We start from the raw sequence: 23,781 nt of genomic DNA, 5'->3' as shown, positions 1-23,781 counted from the left end.
AGAAGGAGCTCCTATTAACTCAATATGTCAATGAAAAAGGATTTCAGATATAACACATGACAGTTGTGGAGTTGCAGTGGAGAGTAAACGGTTTTATATATAGCCATAGTTGTTTTGACCGAAGTCGGCCTAACCACCTCATCACACTTCTTCAAACCACTCCATGCTACGTGTCCCCGAGGGATACGTTAACATCTCATAGGGTGTCTTCTTTCACATAATGGATGTTTGTTAAGCTCTTCTTACCCAGCAGGTTTTGGCTCAGTCACAAGAATAACACATGCAAGTATTGGAAGTGTATGACTCCATTTTCTGTCAACAAGTCTCAGATAGGCTGAAAAAGTTAAAGACCTTCATTAAGTGTAACACACACTTAATGAAGGTCTTTTGGCTCCAGAGAGGGCCAACGTCAACCTCGTTGCTTTCTCTCTTTGAAAAGACTGCAGAAAGCTAGAATGAAAAACGTGTATTTTTCTTTGTTGTGCTGTGGGTCACAGTGCTACTCACTATCCGACTCTCAGACCCGCCTGCGTTTGTTTCTCTGGCTGTGATTTTGTTGGCCCCACACCAGCACACCAATCACTGGTTTTCTTGTTTATGCTTTAGTACTTATATTTCTGGAGATACTGAAAAATGTCTGCATGTTGTGCAAAGAAGCCAGCCATGTAGAGTTTTTCCGTTGAGCTCTCAAGTGTTTCAGATGACCGTTTCAAGTCAGGCATGTGTTTGTATATTCACATCTGTAAGTCTGCTGCAAAGGAAAATATCAGAACGACTCGGTCTGCCTGAACATACTTATAGCAGCTTTTTATGTCTGCAGGATTAAGTGTTAAGTAATTTGGTACAATAGTTCAGTGTTGATTCACCCACGTTGAACAAAAACTGATTTTCTCACTTACTTCTTGAAGTATAGTATATGTAGTTTTGGTGCAATTTTTTATAAATTTTTTAACCTAACTGCGTCAAAAGGGACGCCAACAGTCCCGACCAAGCGCGTTTAGTTAAAGCGCGTTATATGACGCTAAAGGAGACTTTTAGCATCAATAACAACGACAAAGGCACCTGACCAAGCGTCCGTATTTTACGAGATGGGAGTGAGAATGTATTGCCAGATTAATTGGGATACTGTTTCTGGAAATGGATTTTGTAGTTGAATCTTAAACGTATACATTTTTTCATCAGCCTAATAATCTAAATAAATTGTCCTTTTTCCAAACTAAAGTTTGACATTGTGTCATGTATGCCGTTTTTGATACAATTTTAAGTTGACGTGGTTAGCGATAGCTAGGAGCAGTTATCTTAACATGTGTCATGTAAGTTAAGATATGCTGATTGAAGAGAGGTTATTTCTGTACATTGATTCACAACAAGCTGCATACGGTGTCAGTCACATCCAAGCTATTTGCCATTCTTGTGACCATTTCTCTTTCACTATTTTTCAGGCTCTGGCACAAGCAGATGACAACTTATTCTTAGGATTATGACGTGATTAGTTGTTTTTTGCAATTGTGGAAACAGCTGTCAATGAGCACAGCAACATATCGATATGACTCAACATTTGGAAATGTGGTCAGCAATTCAGAAGCCTTAAACCAGGATAATTATTCAATGCTTTGAAAGCACAATGTTTTGTACTGGGTAGCCACAAAAATCTCAGAGGTAATATCTCCAAACCGTTAGCAGATGCAATTTAAACAGTCTGCATGACTGTAGCACCAGCATAAGTGAGAAAATGTGTTTTTTTGTGTGCTTTGGACAATTGGAATACTGCATCTCTTGATAAAATGAGTTTAATAATACATTACATAACTTTCGACATGGACCATAGTGCAGCTACACTGGCCTGAGCTGGTAGTTAGACCACCCTCTCTGTGGCAGCATCTTACCCCAAATGTAAAGCCAGACTTGTCTGGACGGCTGGCTCGGTCCACACTGTGTGGTTTTATCGGCTTTACTGGGCAATGAAGCTTGAAAGTGTTGTGCGGTGATGGGATGGAGTGCAGCACAGACTCAGCTCAGGCTGATGATCATCAGGCTGGGTGCCGATTGTTGCTGATTCAGTATCTTAAGTGCTTCCAAGGCGGGCCCACCCAGCATGCGTGACCACACGAAATCCCAACTGCACAGATGTTCTGCGGAGTAAACTCCAGTGTTCAACTTGGCACCAAAGCAGCGGTTTTGGGTCCACATGAATGTTTGATATATTCTTAACCCGCATGACAAAATATGTCTCAGTTTATTTGTGTTCATGTTGTTGTGGTGAGGTAGAGATTAGGAAGAGTCTGGCTTTTTGATTGATCTCACTGCGTCTGATTTTTAGATTTCTTCCAAGGCACAGATAGTTCTCTGTGAGGCTTAAATGTAGGAGCCATTATGAATAAAATCTTTCTCCAGACTGTGGTTACAATTATAGATTTGTTTGATATTGCTCACACTTCCAATCCATATTTTACAAACAGAATGCTGCATGTTTTTCTTGGTAATAGGAAAATTAGTTGGACAAAAATGGGTTCTTGAGAAATAATGAGAATTATAATCAGAAGCATAGCACAGTGCTTCTTGGAAGTTTCAGAAGTACAACATCCTGCAACTTCGTGCTTTACTAGACCGTCTTGTGCACTTTGCCTAACCCTGTAAATGACTTAAACCAGTGACAGAAACCATTTTATATCTAATGTGGGTTTTGTCATTGAAGTGGCCAGTGCTATCTCCCAAGTGGGTTTTGCTATAATAACCATATTTCTTGTGTTGGCAGACTACATCACTCACTGCGCCTTTGGAACCCAATATTAGCTATTAAAGACCTCTCACATTGGAGAGGTGCTTTTCATAATTGAGATTGGGTTTTTGAGCCAAACCTGGGTAACGTGCTTGGTCAGGACCCCTAGGCATCACTTTTGACGCTCTTCGTACCCCTTTTGCGTAATTTTCAATGTGCTTGGTCAGGACCCCTTGGCGTTACTTTTTAACGTGCAGGGTAAACCCCTAGTTAGGGTTAGGGAAAGTCATAAGTTCAAGACGAGAGAAAAGATGCTCATGTGGTGTGAGTGTGACTGACATGATTGAGGATCAACCCCCACTCTCTCTCTCTCTCTCTCTCTCTCTCTCTCTCTCTCTCTCTCTCTGAGGATCACATGGTCCTGTTTTACTTAAAATTACCTCATTCCAACATGCCAACACTGGAACACGAGCAGGAGGAGCCAGGGGGTCTTTAGTTCTCCTCTTAGGCCAATAAAGTTAGTTTATGGCTTCCATGTTTTTCTAAATTCATGGTATGATGGTAATTGAAACGCCTGTTTTGAAGGAGTGCATTTTCTCACTATAAATGTTCTGCATTTTAGTTGGAAATGTAATAATTCAGATTGGGGTGAAAACGTTGCAATGCAAATAATATACATTATTTAGTAGGACATAATAGTAAGAACTGCTTGGAATTAAATGTGTTACTATTTTCAACCCTCACTCTTCTTCTCTTCTCTTGTTTCATTTGTTTAATAATGGATTATCAGGATGGACTGACCATGTTTAGTAGAACCACGGAATATTTATGTTGCATGGTCTTCTCAGCACAAGACTGATTAAATGGTTCTCCTGATTTCTGGTTCAGGCCCAGTTTTATAGTACAGTCATATAACATAAAAAGTAAAATAATCATTATTTAGAATGACAAGTGATGAGAGAAGTGTAATTATTGAGTTAAAATAAAGCTCACCATAAGTTAATAAGTCCTTAGTGTGTTTGCATAAGTGTACATACTTGCATATGCCCGCTTTAAAAACATAAATTTTTACAGTGTAGTTGCAGGTGCTATTTGAGTTGCATTTTACAGCTTTCCCAGGGAATATTAATTCTCAATTACACTAAAACTATATAAAATCCTGCCTGCCAATGCCATCTCTGCTTGCCAGCTCACGGTGGACCTACAACACATTCCAGAAACTTGTGGTAGCAGATGTGACTGCCAACTATTTCTCTCCAAATCTCACCATCCACAGTGAGACCAGGAGACACACACAGTGAACCTGGATTTCAGTCTTTGATGGAAACTGCTGACTGAAACACAAAGACTTTTTTGACATCCAATCCTGCCCCATAAAGTATCCTTAATACAGTGGCCCAACTTTGTTTATGAGGCACACTTGCGTGCTTTAAAAGTCTGTCTCTTGAGATTACGACATAGGACCCATTTGTCACAGTCTGTCTTCTTCTAACCAAGCACAGATGGGATGACAAAACCAGATCTAATCAACTCCATGTTCTCTCCTTCATTGGATCTAAATCCCTGTTTTAATAGGCCATCTAACTGTTTCCTCTACCAATAGGCTCTGTTTGTGTTTTTCTAGCACTTTGAAGAAGAAAACAGCAGACTGCTCATTATATAAACTTTGCAGAGAAAATATAATATTTAAGCATTTAAAGCATAAAAAGCAGGTGGTGATAGGCAAGATTGCAGTGGCTCTTGTATATGCAGGTTAAAATGATTTTTTTAAAGCAAAGAATATCAAATTTTCTAAAAGCAAATCATATTCAAATTGACCCAGATGTAAAAACTGCAATTTCCAGCAAAGGAAAAAAATATAAATTAAGGGACAGGATAAAAACTATTGGGGAGGGTGGTTGAATCTTATGCAAAATTTTGTAAAAAGCAAGACCCTCCCTGGCATTACAAATTTTTTGACAGTCCATTCCAGCCTCTTTTTTTTCAATAAGGAGCTGCACAGTAAATGGTTATTACAGCTGCAGAATGGTTGAAACACCTGTGATTCCACTTAATGAAAATACTGTATATATGAATTATATCAGATGCTACTAACTAATATGTATATGATTAGATGTATGACTGTTCCTCAAATCAGTTACATGATGCCTGACTCACATAGCTGGAGACAGCTCTTTCAAGAAACCCAACAGCGTTAAATATAAAAAAAATAAATCAAAGCAATCTTTGTGATGTAACTCTTTGATTAAAAAAACAACCTTTCAAAATATATCTCACAAAGGAAGAATGTATCTGGGATGAGGAAAAAGTTCAAAAGATCTTCCCATGCTCTCCTAAAGAAATCCTTCCAAAAATTATTAGGGGGGATTTTTGTACAGTCCCTAAGTACATTTTATTGCAGGCCAATATAGACTTAAGGTATGATGGCATGCTGAAGAGGATGTTTTCCAGAGCCGCCGGTCCATATTGTACTATATATCACAGTATGGTGTTTATCATATAGTCTGTGGCTAAGCCCTTTAAAGACACTGTTCAGCTTTAGGCAATGTGTATTTTTGTGCATGTGTGAGTATTTTTAATGAGGGCATCTCATCCTGTTCAGACATGCAGCCAGCGTACAGATCTCTGGCGGCTGTAAAACACTGATCTCTTTACTCATCATTGATGTCATGGACAAGGTTTCTTATAAAAACACCCAAAATAGCACACAGAAGGCAAAGTAAAAAAGAAAAGAAATTGGCCCGTTATTCTGATGATGCTTGGCATGAAGGAATTATATATTAAATGTTAGCATGCGTCCTTTGATTTGGCTCCACTGTAACAAGGTCCAGATGTTCTAGAGTACCGGAGCCCAATTTAAAGTGTCACAAACCTGTTAGCAGCGAGTGAAAAAAAAACTCAAGGACCCTAATGTCTTAGTAATTTGTCTCAGTGGTAACTTCCCCTGTTCGAGAGTGTTTACTTGCTAACATTCCAGTTGGCGACTGTTAATACTGGGGTAGCTATAAGGGCCAAAGGGGGACACCACAACCTCAGCACACCTTGTTAGCTCAGTTATAGGTTCAGCATTGTCTCAAGAATGAAGTTAGAAGCACCACTCTCAGTTCTTTAAGCCTAGGTTGCACTATAAGATAGATAAGTACAATTACATCAGTCTTATCTGTCGGAATTGCAGTGAATTGCAAAAGAGAAGACCATAAATCAATTAAGTCACTTTATTTACCTAAATTCAAGTGTAGAACATGGACACAGGAAGTAACAAAACTAAACCCTGGAAGTAGCCTGGACCTCAACTTTATGGTAATGAGGAGCATGCAGTTCGATTCCCCGCTTCTCGAAGGTTGCCGCGACGCTACTAGAATGCATTGCCTGGCTGCTTACATAGACAATGAATGGGAAGCGTAATTAGTGAAATTATGCTTAGTCTTGTTTCATTAATTCACTTTTTTCATGTAAAATACTGAATACTGTGACATGCTCCAAATAATGCAGCATTTGGCAGCATTGTAATCTGCAAGACTCCATTCATGTGGTGTAAACAGGCATGGCCTGTCTGTGCGACTACTGGTTTTTGGCTTGTGACCCTATTCGGCTGTGGTAGCCACCCAGTTACTGTATGTAACATAGTATTAACACTCTGCACAAAGGGTCTTCACACAAAAAGGCTCTAGTCTGTACAGGCTTTCTTTGTGTTGCCATGGAAGTTTCCACTGCCAGCCAGGAGTGAGACAGGGCATGCAGGCAAGTCTAATGGCAGGTACATGGAATAATGGAATAAGTGTTGAGATTTGTTTTTTCTTTGACTGACTCCGAGTCCAAATGAAATACAGCTGTTATACAGACACCACACTGGGCTGCCCCCATCTTTCTCTCTCTGCCTCTTTTCTCATTTTTTGTGAATTAACGTGATAGCCATGGGTGATTTTAGACCCTTTTTAGGGGGGCTCAGTCCCCCTAAATTTAATCTCAGCCCCCCTAAAAATTATAATATTAAACAACTTTTAAAAAAAAAAAATTTTAGTGCTTCAATTGAGAGTTTGCGAACTTGTCTGTTAGTGACAAAGGACAAAAAATGACAGGTTCAAAGGGCTTGATTCCCTTTTAATATCCTTTGTCACTGACGCCAATGCTACACACTTGTAACCCAGTCAAGGAAAGGGTTAACAGCAACTTAGGTTTGGCCAATCGGAGGTGGTTGTGCCAGACTTCTGCCTTTGGCTGAGTCTCTATCTAATCTGTCAGAGGGAGAGCAGGAGTGCGGTTGTGAAATTTAACGTTGGTAGTCCCCAGAGAAGAAGTTGGTAATTTCATGGCGCAGATTAGAACCCAAATTGAAACGTAAGCAACTAAAATTGCTGAATGTTAGAACATTGTGTCAAATTGGTCATTATTACTGTGACTTATAGTCAGTGTCAGGTTTAGTTCAATCATAGTGTCAAAAAACGTTTGCTGACATTGTTGTTCAGTAGTTAGCTCAGAGATTATAGGCTAATGAAATTACTGATTTAGCAGGGGGTGGGTAACACTTTTGCAAGGCACTGTATCCATGTCACGTTCTCATTAGGGGCTGAGCCCCCCTAAAGGTCTGATCCTAGAATCGCCCCTGGTGACAGCTAATGAAAAAGCTGAACCACAACTGACGATAATTTATTCTTCGCATGAGTGATTTGTGCAGCTCTTCCACTGGTCAGATAAATTACAGTAGATGCTCTAGAGATATCTAAATGTTTCTTAAATAGTCTCTTTGTCAAAACGGATTTTACCAAGATTACTCAGAGTCTCTGTGAGGATGTACAGTGGTGCTTTGAGCTAAATGTTAATGTCAGCATGCTAACATGCTCACATTGACAATGCTAATTTTCTGATGTTTAGGTTTTATGTTTACTGTGTTCATATCTTAGTTTAGCTTGCTAATATTTAGTAGCCTTTACTACAAAGTACTAGCCTGGATGCCAGCCGAATTTAGCCCCGCCCACAAAATTCGAGGTCGACATTCTGACTAGAATCTGAGTAGGACCACGTCAGGCTAACAAAGTACAGCTGAGGATGGTGGAAATGTCTGGTAGGTATTTGGTCATAAACCAAAGTATTAGACAAATTACATTTTTGATCTGATGATGGCACTATGTGTTAGATGCTAGGGATCACCAAAGCTATTAGAATTCATCCTGAGGGGTACATGAAAGTCTGTATCAAATGTCATGACAATCATTCTAGTAGATTTTATTGGATAAGTGAAATGTATTACCTATTGGGGGCACTAGAGGAAAATTCAAGGGATCACTAAAGTAATTAGTGTTCATCCTCTGGACACCATGAATGTCTTTAGCTAATTTTATGGTAATCTAATTCTTAAGCACCCGCATAGCCACCGTTGTGCCCTGATGTTCCTGTGCCATCTAAATAATGGACAGAGATTTCCGTGACGCCCGTCCAACTTGTGGATGTATAATAACATCACCCATCTATGCCATGTTGCACCCTCTAAGCCGGTGTTGGGGCCAGGCCAGACCAGGCTATTGTGCCCGATGATTTGAACCCCTTGCCAAGTTGTCCGGCATTGAGTGGCTGACCACCATCTTTGCTGTCATCGTCAAAATCATTTGCAGTTAAAGGTCCTGGCCTGAATGAAATTTACAGCAGATAAAAAGAAAAGTAAGTGTTGAGAAATGTCAGTCTGGACCAAAGTGGTGGATCGACTGACGGACAATCATCCCGAGAGCCAAATTGGTAGCATAGCTAAAAAGTAATTTGAAGATAAATGCTCACAGGTATTCATTTATGTCTTGGTCCATAAGATCAGCCCATAAATGATTGCGTAAATACAAAAGAACGGCCCAAACTGGAGATACATGGTTCTCACTTGACAGTAATAATATGTAAGATGCAGTATTCTTCATGTTACCTCTGCTCTTTCTAGGCTTTTCTGGCATTTATTTACCTCTTGGGGATAACCTGGCTGGATTCCATCTTGTTGATTGGGATGTCCTGGCTGCCGTCCAGCTTCCGAACCCTCAACAGGGTTAAGAAGCTCCCTCCTCCCCCACACATACACACACACACACACACTTGCCTGTTCTGTACCGGGCCGTTTAGTTTAGCAATGTGTTTTCAGTCAGCTCATGACATGTATGTGTCAGCATGTTTATGTACTGTGGTAGTTTATGCGTAGACAGCAAGAAGTCTCAATGGCCCTTTGGATATTAAACATGACACACTCGCTGACTAGTGAGATACATCATGGGGGGGTTGTAACACAAAACTGAGTAAGCAGTACAAGCAAAGAAGAAATTATGGTGACTTTTGGATTTGAAAGCTCTACTTGATTTTCTTTTATTTTTATTTCATTTTATTTGAAAAGATTATACATGATGCTTTTGATTGTCCAAGACTTTCCTGTAGCATGCTCATCAGGATAATAAACAGTATGAGTTCAGTCTCAGAAATGTTTACTTTACCATGATTACCTTAACATACCTTAACATCCTCTGTGGATGTAATTATGACAAAGCAAGTCATCAAAGAACTACTTGGCTCACATCTAGTGTGAATATAGAAATCCAGTAGTTTGTTTTCTTTCTGCATTCTGTGTAACAGAATACTGCAGCTACCTTGGAAGCATTTGCTTTTCATCATGACTGTGTGCCACATCGCTGTAAGAATTGTTGCTTTAGCAAAATCCCTTAGAGGAGAACAGAAAACACTTCAGTGACAAGCAGTGGGAAAATATTGCGACCCTGGAAAGAGTTACTGGTTGCTCTTCCCAGAATGAATTTCCATGTTAGTTCAGGGAAAGCATCATTGCTGTAAGAACATGAAAATCTGGGTTTGTAACCTGTCTCTGCCAGGTTCTACAGTACAGTATGTGATGGTGGTAACTCAAAAAACTTTAAAGTTTAAGTCCTGACAGTTAAAGCACTTTCATCTTTGGTTATTATTTAACCATCATAGACAAATGTTTCACATTATGTTCAGATAGCTTGAACATCCAAGTTCCAAGTCAGAATCCAAAGGTGATGGAGCATTTTCCATTGCTGCCCCCCACTAAGGAACAGATAATTAATTCACTGATTATCACGTCTTTCCCATCTATTGGCTTTTGCCTTTGTTTTTTGAAAGTGGATAGATATGAAAGGGGGAGAGAGAGATGGGGGAATGACACGCAGCAAAGGGCAGCAGGTCAGATTCGAACCCTGCACCGCTGCAGGACTCAGACAACATGGGGCGAACGCTCTTACTGGGTGAGCTAGAGGCTGCCCCTATTGCAATTTTTTAATGCCTTAAAAGAGTACTTTATCGATTTAGTATTGCACTCCTATAAGAATGTCAGATGGAAACAATGGAAAGTTTGCTAAATTGATACAGCAGAACCAGAGATTTGGTCTTTTATATTCTAAGCATCTTTTTTTTTTTAAACCTGAACCTCAAAGTCCAGTCATCAACACAGTCTCAGACTGCAGATAGATGACAAAAAATGTCATGTCAAGGCTGCTTTTAAGATTCATGCTCTGTTTTTAATCACACAATCTGACATACAGTCTAGCAAACAATGGTATGTGGAGGCATTATAACTTGAAGAATCTGTTCTTGTATGTTCATAGTGGGGGGGTTGTAGAAAAGTTGAAGCATGTAGAATGGAAAAAGCCTGAGTGAAAGTGTTTTGACTCTGAAAAAGTAATTGAAACTCAGAGACCCTGAAAGCATGAGGGACACACATACAGTATGATACTACCAACACGTTCAAACTCTAATGAACACAGAAATACCACCCCCGCTCTGCTCTTGACCCAGAACCTGCAGACGGTCGGCTGCTTGTTTACATGGTGCGATGTTGTCCTTTAAGCAGCATGTGGTCAGGACCAGCGTGGGGGGATCTCTGGTGGAGCTCTCCACACTGGCTCCCAACATGAGGCTCTCAGCACACATAAGGACAACAGTGGCCTGCATATCCATGTCTTGGTCTAACGCTGGGCCTCTTTGAGGTGGTCAGACGCGATGTTTGCACAGATGTACGGGTCCAAAGCCAAGAAGCCAAATCCCCGGGGTACTGGGGATTCTGGTGGTCCTGGCCCACCCCTGACTGGGAAGGATGGAGCCTCTTGTGGCTACACATTCAGTCCCATCACGGGTGACATGACTTAAAGGGACAGAGACAGGCCTCTGATACTCTGAAGTCATATGAAGATGTCAGTTCCGCTGGGCAATTTGTGTAGTTTCTCCCAGTGGAAACAATAGACCTACCCAAAATGCCAAGTGCATGTTTTTGAATTTGAAAGCAATGCATAAATGGTAAAATGATCAGTCAGGTGATCACACAGGTTGTAACCAAACTGCCAGATTAGCCAAGAGAAAACAAAAAACAACTTTATTTTACCTGCCGTACTTGCCATAGTTGTACACACAGTTTTTCTGTGCAATGAGGGATTTTGACATTTCGGGTGTGCTCACTTTTGGTTTAACCTCCAAATAAAGTGGTACAGTAATGAATCTTGCTAAACTCTTGGCTTGTTTACGACTAGTATGATTGTCTGACTGCTTGTGTTTCTTTCTATTTTTAGCAATCTGGTCCTGTTTCAAGATCTCAGCAATACTTGACTAGCCGTGTTTCCATTCACATAGTTTCATACACGTTTTGAAATATTGCATTAGTAAAGCTGGATGGAAATGGCAAAATTCAATAAAACTTCCTCAATTGCGCAAAACATTTTTACGCTTGATTGAGGCGGTTTTTGACTTTATCGAAATAGAGTTGATTCGCTCAATGGGATATGGAAGAGCATTTGCCAAATAAGTTCTGACGTAGCGAAACATTTACCTCACAGGAGTGATCGTCTGTTTCTGCTGTCGGCGTGTTCCCGGATATTCCAATAACGTGTCTTAGTCGCCAGGCAGCATGAAACATGGTCAATACTCACGGACAAAAACTTACCTAATTAAACCAAATTCCTCAAAGACCTCTCTGCTTTTTCTCTCATAGATGGGTAAGGTGGCTAAAGCAACTCGTTTTGTTTCCAGTTAGCAACCTCTGCTTCTTCTACACTGTTTACTGGCGGATTAGAGCCTATAGCGCCAACTTCTTATGAAACTATGTTTATTCGCTCCAAACCAGTTTGCCAGCCTAATTCGCATTTCTTTTTGTTGCTACATTTCAAAAGTTTGCTTAAAATTCTTGACAATTGAACAGAGCTATTGCCAGAGAGAAACTAATACCCATGTTGCAATAAACCATAGTTTTCCTGTAAGTCACATTTTGGATATCCCAGATTTTAAGACAAGTTTGATATTACAACAATAAAATTGTATTTTAAACCGTTTTGTTTTTGCTCGAGCTATTTATTTTAAAACCTTCCTGTCTGATATAGTGTTACAGGTTCCAGAAATCCCCCCTTTCTACATAATATGATTTAAAGAAAGAAAGATCTTTATTGCCTGTTGTGAATATACACCAGCTGCCCTCTCACTCTGCTTGCCAGAGGCTACATGGTCAGTTCCAATGAAGTTAAGTAAACATCCTGCCTATAGCGTAATGTTTAGCATTGTATCACATTTTGTTGGTGTTTGTCAGGACGTTTTGTTAAGACTAGTGAACATTTGTGACATGAATGACCAGAGATTTCACTGCACCGTGGTTTTAGCTTGGATGGCAACGAGAAATGACACACACAAGAGGAATGGTACTGTTTTGTTTCGGTTTCTGTCGTATGGCGAACACATGTTCAGTGTTTTTTAAGTTTCACACTCAGTCTTCTTATTCATGAGGGAAAATGTTTTCGATTGCTACTTGGCTGAAGAAAGGCACAGTGTGTCCCACTTTAGACACGCAGTACTAAACTTGGATATGAAATGAAGAAAAAAATCCCCTTGTGATTTCATTTTTGAATGAAAACCTTTGGTGTATTTTTTATTAACTCCCTACTCCAGTTGCACAACATTTAAGTTACTACTGCTTCTCAACAGTTTGCTTTGTTACTAGGATAAGGCAGACTAACTGCATAGTCTACACAGATTTGTGACAGAACTTCTGTTGTATATTGCAGGAATTCAGGAGGGTACGGAGTGCACCAAGTGTAAAAATGACTGGGCACTGAGGGCGGCCATTGCACTGCTCTATGTGCTCTGTGCCCTGCTCACCATAGCAGTGGCTGTCCTCGGATACAAAGGTAAGTCTCACAATCAATTCCTTACATTTAACACAGAATTTCTCAAATAAGACAACAACAAGTGCAGGTTTAAAACCCATAGTGTGTTCTGACTTTACAACTACCACCATAATCAAGTCAAAGCCTTGAATTTGTCCAAAACGATGGTTTAAGACCAAAAACCTGCAGTAAAAAGTAACAATTTTGTTAATAATAATAATAATAATATTAATACATTTATATAATACTTTTCTAGACACTCAAAGACGCTTTACAGTTTTGGTTAAAAACAGACAAAACAAAACAGACTAAACAGACAAGGTACGTAGACAATTTTGTTAGTATGCTAACATGCTAAACTAAGATTGTGACAATGGCAAACATTACCTGTCAAACATCAGCCTATTAACATTGTCCAACAGAGGAGCACCTTCTCTAATAGGCTCCGACAGCTTCAATGTCGCACAGACCGCTACAGGAAATCATTCCTACCACAGGCAATTAAACTTTTTAACACTTCATCACTGAGTGTGAGATAAGACTCATATACATCACAACTACACTGAATGCACCTTGCACAACCTTGCACAATAGGTTTATCTACATCATATCATTACTGGTGAAACAGTTGTACATTTTTGCTCCCCAACTTGCACATTAACAGTTGTACATTTTATTTCCAAATTGTAATATTTTAAATATTGCTCGTGTAGTATTCAATTATTATTTCATGTATATTTTTTCCTATTATTTAATGTATACTCTGTATGTGTGATGTGTGTCTGATATTTTGCTGCTGCAACACCGTTATTTCCCATTTTTCGGGATCAATAAAACTCTATCTATCTATCTATCTATCTATCTATCTATCTATCTATCTATCTATCTATCTATCTATCTATCTATCTATCTATCTATCTATCTATCTATCTATCTTGTCATTTTAAGCATGTTTATCATGCTGCCGTTAGCATTTAGCTCAAAGCACAACTTGCCTAAGTACAGCCCCAAGAGTTGCTAGCGTAGTTGTAGACTATTAGTTTTGTTATCTTGTCTCTTTTGATAAAACTAAAATTAATTTTGCATTAATAGACTAACTTCAAAACAGTCACCTGGTAGAATTGTCAATTCAAGTCTTGATGTTCTTATTTTCAGCATGGAGACATAGATGTTTGTAGATCATTCCCAAATGAATGCAGTATATACATGAAATATCGAATTTCCCTTTACTTACCTGTACTTCCCCATGTGCAACCTCTCTCTCTGTCTTTCTCTCTGAGGTTTGATGAAAGTCAAAAGATCATATCACTGTAACAGAATGTAAAACTAAAACCAACCAAGTCAGAGAGTTCAGCTTAAGATTTACCACTTGAAGAGACTCCCTTGACAAAGTACATTGTTTACTCTCCGCTGAATTGTTATCTTTCAGAGATTGGCCAGAGCTTGAGATTAGAAACACAGTTGTTTTGCAACATTGTCCTTACTGCAACCCATTTTTGCCTTTTCTCCCTGTTTAAGCTGGGGCAATGATGTTGAATAGAAACAGAAGGGAATTCCTACATCTCAGGCGCCATCAATATGGAATGCACTTTGTGTATTGTTCAGTCTTACACGTTTGTGGGTTTATCTGTGTTTTAAGCACCCAACGTCTCCTTACAGGCAGTGCTGCCTGAAAGGTACTAGGATTAGGCAATGGTTATGGTTATGGTTAGGGTTAGGGTTAGGGTTAAGGTTAAGGTTAGGGTCAGGTGCCTTGAAGTCAACAGTTGCAGCGCTGCCTGGAAGGAGACGTTGGGGGCTTAAAACACCATCGAGCCATTTGTGGCCCCAGTAAATCATGGAACACCTGTCAAAATATTCTTGAGCAGTGGCCAGGTTAGCTCAGTTGGTAGAGCAGGCGTACATATGTAGAGGTGTATGCCTCGATGAAGAAGGTCCGGGGTTTGATTCCAACCTGAGAAGATTTTCCTGCATGTCATCCCCTCCTCTCTCCCCCCTTTCATATCTAGCTGTTCTTTCCATTAAAGGCTGAAATGCCCCCCCCCCCAAAAAAAAGGGTGCCTTAACCTAGTGAACCATGCAGCTCAACCAACTGACAACTGTGGAATGATTTTATTCAAAATATGGTCAACAAGTTAAGATCTGAATCATTCCCTGTAAGTGCTGTCAGGATTGTTTTGGGTTTCCAGCTTTGGGTCTGTGTTTGCATAGATCCCATGTGATTTTGGTGGTTTGGCTCTAATGTCTACCAGATGACCATGCAGCGACTACGCTGGCTTAACAACCCAGAGGAGATTTTATGGCTTGGTAGCAATTTGTTGTCTCATGAACCACAGGTTGACTCACAAATGGCTGGAAGTGTCCAAAATAGTTTGCAAAAAACAGTGAAGGCTGTATTTCTGTGTTGTTGTTTTTCTCTCTTCTGCACCCTTTAAACAGAACATACAGCTTACCAGCAAACATAAATACAGTTTTCTGTACTAATCGACATGTTTCTTAGTCTTGGCCCTCCAAATTGGCCCATTTTGCTAAAAGTTAAACGCAATGGTGGTGTTTCCAGCATTGATCAGAATTAATGTGCTGGGCCTCGTGTTGGGTAACTGCAGCTCATAACTTCACAATAGGCAGCCAATAAGCCTTACTCAAATTAGTGACCTTATATAACTCATAATGTTTTTCCAATACAGGACTGTGTGTGTGTGTGTGGGGAGGGGAGTAACAAATACATTTTAATACAGTATTTTAAAGTACAGTACTCAAAAAGATAAAGAAATCAACATATACAGAATTAAATAGAGGCTCAAGCTGCATACTCACAGCAGTTGACCAACAGCTCTTTGAAACTGGGCCCATGTGTTGTTGTTTGTCCCATGTGCATGTTATTGTTTCGTGTTTTTGACACTTTTGGAATGATAACAGTGAAAGCTAAGGATGCTTTCCAGTGCAGTTTTTAGACGCCCACATACTGACAGAAAACAAACGGTGGAGCAGAGGAGACGGACTCTTGTTGCAGATGTTAGGAGGAGAGAGAAAGTGGAACCAGAGACACAGTGTACTACTGTGGTATTCATCATGTGTTTGACATTGTTTATACTCTTGAAGTGGAATTTGTGAATGTACTCTGAAAATTACATTTGTATTTATCAACAGATTGCCCGGTTACAAAAGAAAACATAGGAAACTTGTACCCTGTTCAACATCCTGCGTTCAGAAATGCTGTTTGAGTTTCCAGTTATTGACTTGAGAGGAATGAATACAGCAGCACCCTCTTCTGTTCACATCAGCTTAGCTTAGCAAATTCTCTGTTTACGCGTTAAGGTTTGAGGGGGTTGATCTATAAGTGGTGGAAGAAATATTCAGATTCTTTTCTGAGGTAAAATAACATCAACAAACAACAACATAACAACAAAACAATGGCTCCTGTCAGTGTTGTATTATTTTATACTGGATTATCATTATTGATGGATTATTGTGTAAGCAACATTTTAATGTTGTAGCTTGTAGATGTGGAGCTTCTTTTAACTGCTTTAAATACTTTTGGTAGTTTAATCTGCAAGTGTTTTTTATGTTAAATCTTAATCTGAAAAAGTCTATCTATCCATCTATCTATCTATCCATCTATCTGTCCCACAGGACATGCACTTCCTGTCAGTGTCTTAGTATATGTGATGATTGTATAAGGATTCCTCTTATCAAACAACTTTGCTTTTTCCCCTGTATGTGTATATACTGTACGTATCTATTCACACCTTCTCTTCCCTGTTTTGCCAGTGGTCGAGAGAATGGACAGTGTCACAGAGGGCATGCAGAAATATGGAGGCCAGATCAATGATGTGGAGACAGACTTGAAGAAACTAGGTAAGTCTCATTAACATAAGATTAGACATCAAATATGGATTGTTTTAATCTACAATAGCTGTGAACAAAAATTGAATGCTGTGTTTTTTATTTTATTTTTATTTTTTTACATTTTCTATTAGAGTTTTTCTCCATTGGTTTGGCTCATTTCTTGAAACAGAAATTACATTCTCAAAACTCTAAGATCATTTGGCAAAACAGTCTTACAGTTCAGCACAACAATATAGCTCACTTGCAAAAGCTCATCTCTCTCCCAAAACTGCTCACTCATGCTTCAAAACTAAATTCCTTTCCCATATAAAGAGTCAGTGCCACCAAAATGGCAAAGATCCTTCTCAATTGCTTCGGCTCATTTCTTGAAACAGACCGGACGTTCTCAACACTCTTGGTGCTTTTGCCAAAATAACCTGCATGGTTCAGCACAACACCATGGTTCACCTGCAAAAGCTCATATCTCTCCCAAAACAGTTCACTCATGTGTCAAAACTAAATTTCTTACTCATTTAAATAGTCAGTGCCCCCAAAATGCTTCGTCCCTTTGGCATTGTGTAAGCACTGCAAGTCAAAATGTTTAGATGTTTTGTCACTAGGGCAGAGGACCATTGAAATATCCCTCATGTCTACCTTTCAGTCTTAGCCCAGTCCTTCATTGACAACGGTTACTGTACTGTTTTTTGTCTGGCTAACAGAATACAATTGTGTATAAAACTGATTTTAGGATAAGAGTAGCCTCCCAGGTTTGACATCACACATTGCACTCATACTGCCAAGGAAATTGTAACCATTTTTATTCCGTGCAAGGTTGTCATCCAATCCTAGACATAGAATTCAAAGGACAACACTCCTTTCATAATGTATACCTTATGTATTCCTTACAGAATGAGTTACCAATGTAATTGTATTGTTGTTTTACTTACAGTAACTTTACCACAATTCAAATGCATCACTGCACAGTGACTGGAATACTACTGTAAACTGTATCATCAAAACTATTCCATAGTTTATTTTCTCCAATATTTTTCTTAATTTTTAGTATCATAACATCCCATTGAGGTAAGATATTACTGTAGGCCTATCACACACACACACACACACACACACACACACACACACACACACACACACACACACACACACACACACACACAAACACACACACACACAATTAATAATAATAAATGAGTAAATAAATATATTTCTTGCTCTATGCACAGTGTCCTGTCCTATACAACATATAATTCCATCATTGACTGACTGCATACCTGTTTTCCCTGCGAAAGGTTTGAATGATGGAGGAGATTATAGAGCGAGGCACATTAGGCTGCACTTGGCAAACTGCCTCCGCCATTGTGAGGCCATGGTTGATGACATGGTCTATAATTGTGGCCCAAATTTCATCCGGGACAGCATGGTGTCTTCGTGCTCCTCGGCCTCTTCCCCCTATTCCACCACCATGCACCCTTACTCCTCCTCCTCCTCCTCCTCCTCCTCCTCCTCCTACTCCTCTTCTTCTTCCTCTTCCTCTTCTTTTTCCTCGAGCAGGCAGTTGCCCTTGTTCATTTACTTGGCCAAGTGCCTCCATGTTCAGAAATTGTACTGGTCCTGCATGGTCAAGCTCTATATATACATGTTTGGCAGCATTCACAATAATGGACAGCACCTGTCAGGTAACTGATTGGTCATCTGAGATGTGTCAAACTTCTTTGTTAGTCAAGTTCTAGTTTCACCTGACTGTCAATTGCTGTAATCAATTAATCAAATGTTCCAAGAGATTCATATATGGGATTCATGGTATTATGTTCTTGACTAATTTTGACAATTGAACAGACTATTGTGCATGTGATGACTTATACAATGAAATGACGCTGACACGTTTTGGAGAGAACAACCATTAGACTTAGAATCAACAATCAGTTTAGATCAACAAGATCTATTCACTTGGAAATTGTGCTAAATGTAGGCTACCTGTACTTAATAATTTGCAAAGATGTACTGAGACATTGAGACATGTACTAAGACATTTGCAATTTGATGAAATTAATGAGAAATTCAATTCTCTTGTGAACAATTGCCAAGTGGTTTGGAGATTTGTCAATGTTGTTTTGAGAATGTCATTTCTGTTTCAAGAAATGAGCCAAACCAATGGAGAAACACTGTAACATAGATATGTTTGTGTGTCACCTTTTCAGATGATCAGGCAGGAGAGAAGTCAGTTAATGCCACAAGTGACATCAAGACTTTCAAGTCCGATCTGGAGGCATTACAGAAACAACTGAATGATATTGCCCTCAGGGCAACCAGAAACAGGGATGTGCTGGATGAGCTTCAGATCACAGGAGATGACATGCAAAATGGCCACGTCTCCCTGCAGAGTTTTATGAAAGGCAACGAGGCCTCGCTGCATGGGGTCAACCAGACCTTGGCCTCCTACGGTGGCATGATTGACAACCTCCAGACAGACACTGCACGGCTCCAGTCAGAGATACAGGGCCAGGTGAAAGTGCAGAGCCAGACTCAGGTTAGTATCAGTGCACTAAACATCACCCAGTCCCAGCAGCGCAATCAGCTCAGCACGCTGCAGAAGACGGTCGAAGACGCAGGCCAGGCGGTGCAGAAACTGAAGAATGACTATCAGGGTCTGCAGCAGACAGCCAGGCAGACCCGGGCTGACACAGAGTGGCTGAAGGAAAAGGTCCAGAACCTCCAGGTTTTGGCAGCCAATAACTCAGCCTTGGCCCGTTCCAATGGAGAAGCTCTGGATGACTTGGGGGCTCAGCTCAGCACACTAGCCAGCCAGATCCAGAACACCTCCGCTCTCAATGAGGACCATGGCCAGAGCCTGCATGAGCTGATGGACCACCAGAGAGACCACGATAACACCACCTCATCTAAGTTTGATGAGATGGAATCACGGTTAGACAGACATGAGAACGACATGGACCGTGTGACCGGAAACGTGAGCTTCGCCACGCAGCTCCTCGGTGCCATCAGCTCCGACCTGAATGGCCTGAGGTCCTGCGCTGAGACAGTGTTGCGACATTCAGACCTGTTACTGGGGCTGAACAGTAGTGTGACAGAGGCCAGTGCAGATAGCAAAGAACTGCGTGCACAGCAAGATGAGCTGGCAGCCAGGTTGGACAGAGAGGTCAGCAACCTCTCTATGGTGATGGAGGAGATGAAGGTGGTGGACAGCAAGCACTCACAGCTCATCACCAACTTCACCATCCTGCAGGGTAAGAATAGAAGACCTGCTTGGTGCCTATCCTGGAAATGGTGAAAGAAATGTTCCGATCATAAGATCATTTATTGGTTTGATTTTAATTCTATCATGAACAACATGAACATAACACACTTCTTCAAATGTGAATGTTGTGGCATGCAGATTTAAATATTATTGTAGGTATTTGTAAAAAACATTTTGTACACCTGTTTAAACTGTTTGAACTGTAATAGATTCTCACATCATCTTGTAAACTGCTTTAAATTTTGGTGCCAATACCAAAGTACAAGAAATAAATGCAATGTTTTCTTTGTGAAACATGTTAAGATCTCAACAGCAACAGTACATTCTAACACACTCATCTGCTGGTATTATGTTTCAGGTCCACCAGGTCCAAGGGGCCCCAGGGGTGATAAGGGCCCCCAGGGGCCAATGGGCCAGTCAGGTCAAAAGGGTGATAAGGGAGACAAAGGGATGCCGGGGTTGGTGGGACCTAAAGGAGAGAAAGGTGCTGCTGGACCACCAGGTGCGACAGGTCCAAAGGGTGCAGCCGGGGCTCGGGGTCTTCCAGGGGCTAAAGGATCAAGAGGGTCTGGAGGTCGACCTGGAAACCCTGGTGAAAAAGGTGACCCTGGGGCCCCGGGGATTCCTGGTAGAGATGGACTGTCAGGGTTGCCAGGACCACAAGGGCCACAGGGGCCCAGAGGAGCAGCAGGACCTGCAGGGCTCGAGGGGCCTCGCGGACCTGTTGGACCAATCGGCCCTCCCGGTCCAGCAGGGCTACCAGGGCTACCTGCGCCTGGCCCTCCGCTTTCAAAGCCTCCTCAGCCCACTCAGCCCACTCAGCCCGCTAAGGTCCCTGAAACCCCGAAACCACCTCAACCTCCAAAACCCCCTCAACCCCCCAAACCATCTCAACCCCCCAAACCAGCAGAGGAACCAGAAGGCTCCGTGTCCCAGCAGGTCCAGCTTCCTGACGCCAATACTTCAGCGCCTGGTGAGTTAAATGATTACATCAGGGTAGAAAATACATTTATTGCCCATTCTAAGTACATTTTACAAATCCTGATACATATAATTTTACTTATTATATATAGAAATAAGTAATAAAGTTATATTCTGTAAATGATTCATTCCAGGTTGCCCACCTCAGTTCACAAAGTTTGGAGACAGCTGCTATTACTTCTCCTCTGGTCCCCAGAGGCTCAACTTTGACGAGTCCAAGCAGTTTTGTACTAACATGACATCTCTAATGCTCATTATTAACGACAACGACGAACAGGTAAGTTAAATAAGACCCTGATTTTTACTACATTCACTGACTACAAAGAATGGAACAAACTTAATCTTAAAATCTTAAAGTCTTGTTTTTCTGAACTAATTATTCTGTAAAATCAATCTTTTTCTCTTCTATCCGTAGCAATTTGTGAGAAACAAAATTGCAGGAAAGGGCTATTTCTGGCTAGGCCTTACTGACAGGGAGGAGGAAAATGTCTGGAAATGGGTGGATGGAACGTTACCTGTTTTCAAGTGAGTTAACCTGACGAAAAATCTGTTATAAAGCAAATGAAATGTATGTGTTTTAGTGATTTCTATCTTGATTCCTTGCTTCATTCTGTTCCGAAACACCAGACCTCTATGAAGGTAACAAACACCTTGTATGATGCTTCAACTTTAATACATATTGTTCATGTTGTTGCTATCAGGAAGTGGAAGCCTGGCCAGCCTGATAACTGGACCCATGGCCACGAAGACGGCGAGGACTGTGCTGGCCTTATCCATAATGCCAACTGGAATGATTTCTACTGCACTGACCGCATCGGTTTCATCTGTGAACGTGCCTCTGACTGTCAGTACCTTCTACAGTATATATCAGATCTTTTTGAATTTTGAAATCTCTTATTTGTGCATGTGTGTGTGCCGCAGATGTGTTTTTAAAGGATTGAGCTGGCCTTTCTGTATTTTTACTGGCAACAGATCCCATGCAAAGACCAGAACATATAATGTGTTAGTTTGACTTCCCTGCTCAGTCTGTGGTACTCAGCCCTAAGTCCACTCAAAGATGTATATCTTTAAAAACGAGTCACAGATATATAATACTCTGAAACCAGCTCGGTGCTGTAGTTTTTAGCAAATAGAACTAAAACAGGAGTAAATTGTGTATGTGTTGGCGACTGTTTTCTGATGCAGATGAATGCACTTTTGGTGCTCTATTAGTGAGTGCTGGTATTTACGATCACCAGGATGGTGTAAATGGGATTGACTCTAAATAAACTGCAGAGTCCATTGACAAAACAATCTCAGCTAAAGGTCCTCTTGCTCTGGAGCTTTTGACCATATCGCAAAATTCTCATCAGGAGCGTTTGCTCAGTTGCCATGTAAATGTTCAAACTTTCAATCATTCTGAGCACCTCTTGGCCAAATGTGTGTCTGCATCATTCTATAATAAATGGTTGCAGAATACCCTATTTAGTTATGTTATTGCTGTTGCTATAACTGTTAATGTAGCAGCCTATCATAGAGGTGTTAAAATGAACCTAATGTGTTTTGTTTTGTTATTTTTTTTTCCACAGTAAAAGTTCCAGTTTTATAGCATCCATCGGAGACAGTGTGAGCTGTCTCTGGGAAAAAGGTGAAGAGGCTGAAGTTGAGGTTGAAGATGCAAGGAATGACATGCATGACAAGAAGATGATTAGAGGACTCTGATAATGCCAGCTCAGTCAAGCATCACTGAGACTTGGACTGGTCTTTGTCTTAAAGGCACTTTACAACACAGTATGGTGCAAAAGACAGAGCATGCATGGACCCAGCCCACTATTGTATTGATTTATTAGTACTGAAATAAACATGATTTATTTAGACTATAATAAGTCATAATTTGGGACAGACTCAGTTGTACAGGTGTATCTGTAAATAATTTTTCACAAAAGATACATTGTTGGTTGGGATTGAATTTCATATTGTTTTATTTCTTGGCTGCCTTCTCAATCTTTACTCTTACAAAAAAATCTACATCAGAGGATTATGTTATTAATAAAGCGGAACTATTTTTATACTGTCAAATACTTCACATATTCAGAACTGTTGTTAGAAATAAGCTCCCGGGAAAATGATGAGCACACATTCATCAGCGAATTACTGCGAACTCAGATAATAAATAGAAATAAAGTTAGTGTAAATTTCACCTTTCTACAAACTGAAATATCAATGTCTTTTGTTGTTGTTGAGAATAGATGCTCAGTGTGAGCAGTGCTGCTGTTTTATGAAGGACAGTATTTCTTTAGACTTTAGACTGCCAGTGTGAGTTTTGTAAAGTTTGAGGCGCACATTAACAATATGTAAAATAAAATTGTTATGTAGCCATCGTACAGTGATTCATTCATTATGCCAAATACAATTTGTGAAATGTTATGTTTATAATTTGCATAATCAGTTGGTATTGTTGTATGATTGTCCTTTTCCGATTCATATAATGCTTAAGGACTGAGTAGCAGTTTGTAATCTGGGTCAAGGCTCATTATGCCTTAATGAAATTACTAAGTTTTTATGGATCACAATAAAATGGGAAATAAACTGTGTGGAGTCAGTGTTTTTTGTCCTATGAAATATTGTAATAAATGCATTTAGATGATATGGCGTGAAAAGCATTTAGGGCAATTTTAAACTAAAGAAGAAAGAAAACTCCTAATCGATACATTATATCATTTATGCACATCTGCATCCTTTTATGTATTTGAGGCTCTTTATTGTATATGTATTTCTTAACAAAGCCAATGTACAACAATCAGACAGAGCTCAAACAAAAGCAAGGGCAATTACATGTCACAACAAGATTCAATATTGGC

At 40.2% G+C, this 23,781-nt stretch overlaps 1 protein-coding gene across 1 annotated transcript in view; it reads left to right on the top strand.

The window, feature by feature from the left end:
* The window catches only part of colec12 (collectin sub-family member 12), a 34,069-nt gene extending 10,557 nt beyond the window's left edge, over window positions 1-23,512 (top strand). Inside the window, exons 3-10 of the mRNA XM_039816447.1 lie at window positions 12,757-12,879; window positions 16,630-16,716; window positions 18,906-19,949; window positions 20,319-20,933; window positions 21,076-21,218; window positions 21,357-21,466; window positions 21,643-21,785; window positions 22,510-23,512. Of these exons, the coding sequence (XP_039672381.1) occupies window positions 12,757-12,879; window positions 16,630-16,716; window positions 18,906-19,949; window positions 20,319-20,933; window positions 21,076-21,218; window positions 21,357-21,466; window positions 21,643-21,785; window positions 22,510-22,529 (2,285 nt within the window). The 3' untranslated portion in view covers window positions 22,530-23,512. The remainder of the gene's footprint in view (window positions 1-12,756; window positions 12,880-16,629; window positions 16,717-18,905; window positions 19,950-20,318; window positions 20,934-21,075; window positions 21,219-21,356; window positions 21,467-21,642; window positions 21,786-22,509) is intronic.
* Window positions 23,513-23,781: the final 269 nt, after the last annotated feature.

Source organism: Perca fluviatilis, chromosome 11, assembly GCF_010015445.1.
Source record: "Perca fluviatilis chromosome 11, GENO_Pfluv_1.0, whole genome shotgun sequence".
NCBI classification, from domain to species: Eukaryota; Metazoa; Chordata; class Actinopteri; order Perciformes; family Percidae; genus Perca; species Perca fluviatilis.
This window is presented reverse-complemented; position numbering and strand designations above follow the sequence as displayed.